The 2,500-nt window shown below is 40.4% G+C and overlaps 1 protein-coding gene across 1 annotated transcript in view; it reads left to right on the top strand.

The window, feature by feature from the left end:
- Window positions 1-1,776: 1,776 nt before the first annotated feature.
- Window positions 1,777-2,500, top strand: part of rbm46 (RNA binding motif protein 46) — a gene marked incomplete at both ends in the record, with an annotated part of 29,797 nt that continues 29,073 nt past the window's right edge. The window contains one exon of the mRNA XM_080051845.1: window positions 1,777-1,942. Coding sequence (XP_079907971.1) covers window positions 1,777-1,942 — 166 coding nt within the window. The remainder of the gene's footprint in view (window positions 1,943-2,500) is intronic.

Here is a 2,500-nt window from a genome sequence, read left to right as displayed (position 1 = left end):
AACATTTTTCTTATTTCATGTCACTTTTTAATTAAATAACTTTTAAATAAATGTTCTTATTTAATTTTGTTTGATTTAATTTCACTTTTTAACTGTGCTAAATAAAACCAAATTTAACTATATATTTTTATATTATTTTATTTATATTTTAATAATTTTATAGACATTATAATAATCCATAGACTGTAAAATAAATAGTTTTGATAATTTTAATGTTTGGTGAAGTCCCTTCGTATTGTCCCGCCTTCCTTCCCGGTGCTAAACATTCTGATTGGCTCAGACGGACTCCCTTTCTTGTCAATCATAATTTCAGCCAATCAACGTGAGCCTACAGAGACGTTCTAAGCTGTTGCCAGGTAGGTTTTTCCCCCCCAATGAAGTTTTAATTGGAACGTCGTCAAATTATCGATACACATTCGCTATTCGAGGCTTAAAAATTATATTTAGGAGAAAAACTATTGATTTTGAGGAGAAATGTCGACAGATAGAGCTGGTAAGACCGTGTTTTAAGAGTAGATAGCTATTTAGAGAAAGTTAACCGGAGTTTGGTGTCAGTTAGCTTAAAGATGGCTAGCGCTGTAACTCTATTAACTGCTACATTATGCTAATTTTCAGCAGTTGGGAGTTGTTTTTATGAACGTTTTTACTTTCTTGATACATTATTTTAGTTAAAACACACTGGGTAGATAGTTAACTACGCCACATGACTGTGTAATATCGCTTAATAGTCCGGGCTAGTTGGTTTCTGGGACTAGAGACAGTAATAAATGTAGCTAGCTAAACTGAAAATAGAAGAAATTATGATGCAGCATAATTTTAAAGTTTTTGAAATCTAATTAAAAACGGTAAATTGATCACTTTGTCTGTATTCCTATGGCCAATTAAATAGTCTTAAAAGGCATTGACTTAATCAATTCATAAATAAGGTCTTAATACGTTTAAAAATGTCTAAAATCAGTATTCATAAAGTTGTAATGCTAAGACATGTACGGTATTATTTTTCGGGAGTTCCAATTTTCTTTTAAAACCATGGCTTGTTGACTGTCTAGTTGTGTATTTTTGATGTCCTGAAATGCGATATTAACTTACCAAATTAATAATACACAGTCAAATAAATGAAACATGTAATTTAATTTCAATAATAACTTTAGAAACCTTAATTTTGGTGTGTCACATACAGCCCTAGACACACACACACACACACACACACACACACACACACACACACACACACACACACACACACACACACACACACACACACACACACACACACACACACACACACACACACACACACACACAGAGGACAAACCTTAGGATGTGTGTTACAAATACAAAAAGATACATTAGTAAAACTTAAAGAATTGCATATTCACTGTTTTAGGGAAACCCCCTTTCACAACCTGACTACATTGGCAACATTTTTAACTCAAGATGGTGGCTTTCTTTCTTGACCAAAGACGTAATATTTTATGATGGATTATCTTGAACGTTATTTTGAGCAATACACACACAGCCCTACATATGACCTGTTGGATCAGGCTATAACATAAATATAATGCCTTCTCCCAGTACACAGACAGACACACACACACACACACACACACACACACACACACACACACGCACGCACACAGACACACACGCACACGCACACACACACACAGACACAAAAAAAACACACAGACAGACAGACACACACACACACACACACAGACTTATCTTACTGTTGTATTCTCCCCCCCCCCTCCCCCAGACAGTGAGCGGGGGTCCATGGGAGAGATGTCTTGCCCGTCGGGGAGAGTGAGCCCGCTGGGAGGGGAGGATGAGTTCAAAGCCTCCTGCGCCAAAGAGATGGCCCTGCTGGATCTCATGGAGAAGACGGGGTACAACATGGTGCAGGAGAACGGGCAGAGGAAGTATGGAGGGCCCCCGCCAGGTAACTAGCTAGCACTCACTCACTCACTCACTCACTCACTCACTCACTCACAAACTCACTCACTCAGTCACTCACTCACGAACTCACGAATGAACGACTATGGAGGGCCCCCGCCAGGTAACTAGATGGATAGATACAGAGAGAGAGACACTCACTCACTCACTCACTCACCCACCCACCCACCCACCCACTCACTCACTCACTCACTCACTCACTCACTCACCCACCCACCCACCCACCCACCCAGTCACTCACTCACTCACCCACCCACCCACCCACCCACTCACTCACTCACTCACTCACTCACTCACTCACCCACTCACTCACTCACTCACTCACTCACTCACTCACTCACTCACTCACTCACTCACTCACTCACTCACTCACTCACTCACTCACTCACTCACTCACTCACTCACTCACTCACTCACTCATGACTATGGAGGGCCCCCGCCAGGTAAACAGGGGGATATATATATAGACAGACAGAGAGAGAGAGACACACACACACCTTCAGATAACTAGGGGATATTATATCAATATAAATAGTGTATACAA

The sequence above is a fragment of the Ammodytes marinus genome (assembly GCF_949987685.1).
Source record: "Ammodytes marinus genome assembly, chromosome: 23".
Taxonomy (NCBI): Eukaryota; Metazoa; Chordata; class Actinopteri; order Uranoscopiformes; family Ammodytidae; genus Ammodytes; species Ammodytes marinus.
This window is presented reverse-complemented; position numbering and strand designations above follow the sequence as displayed.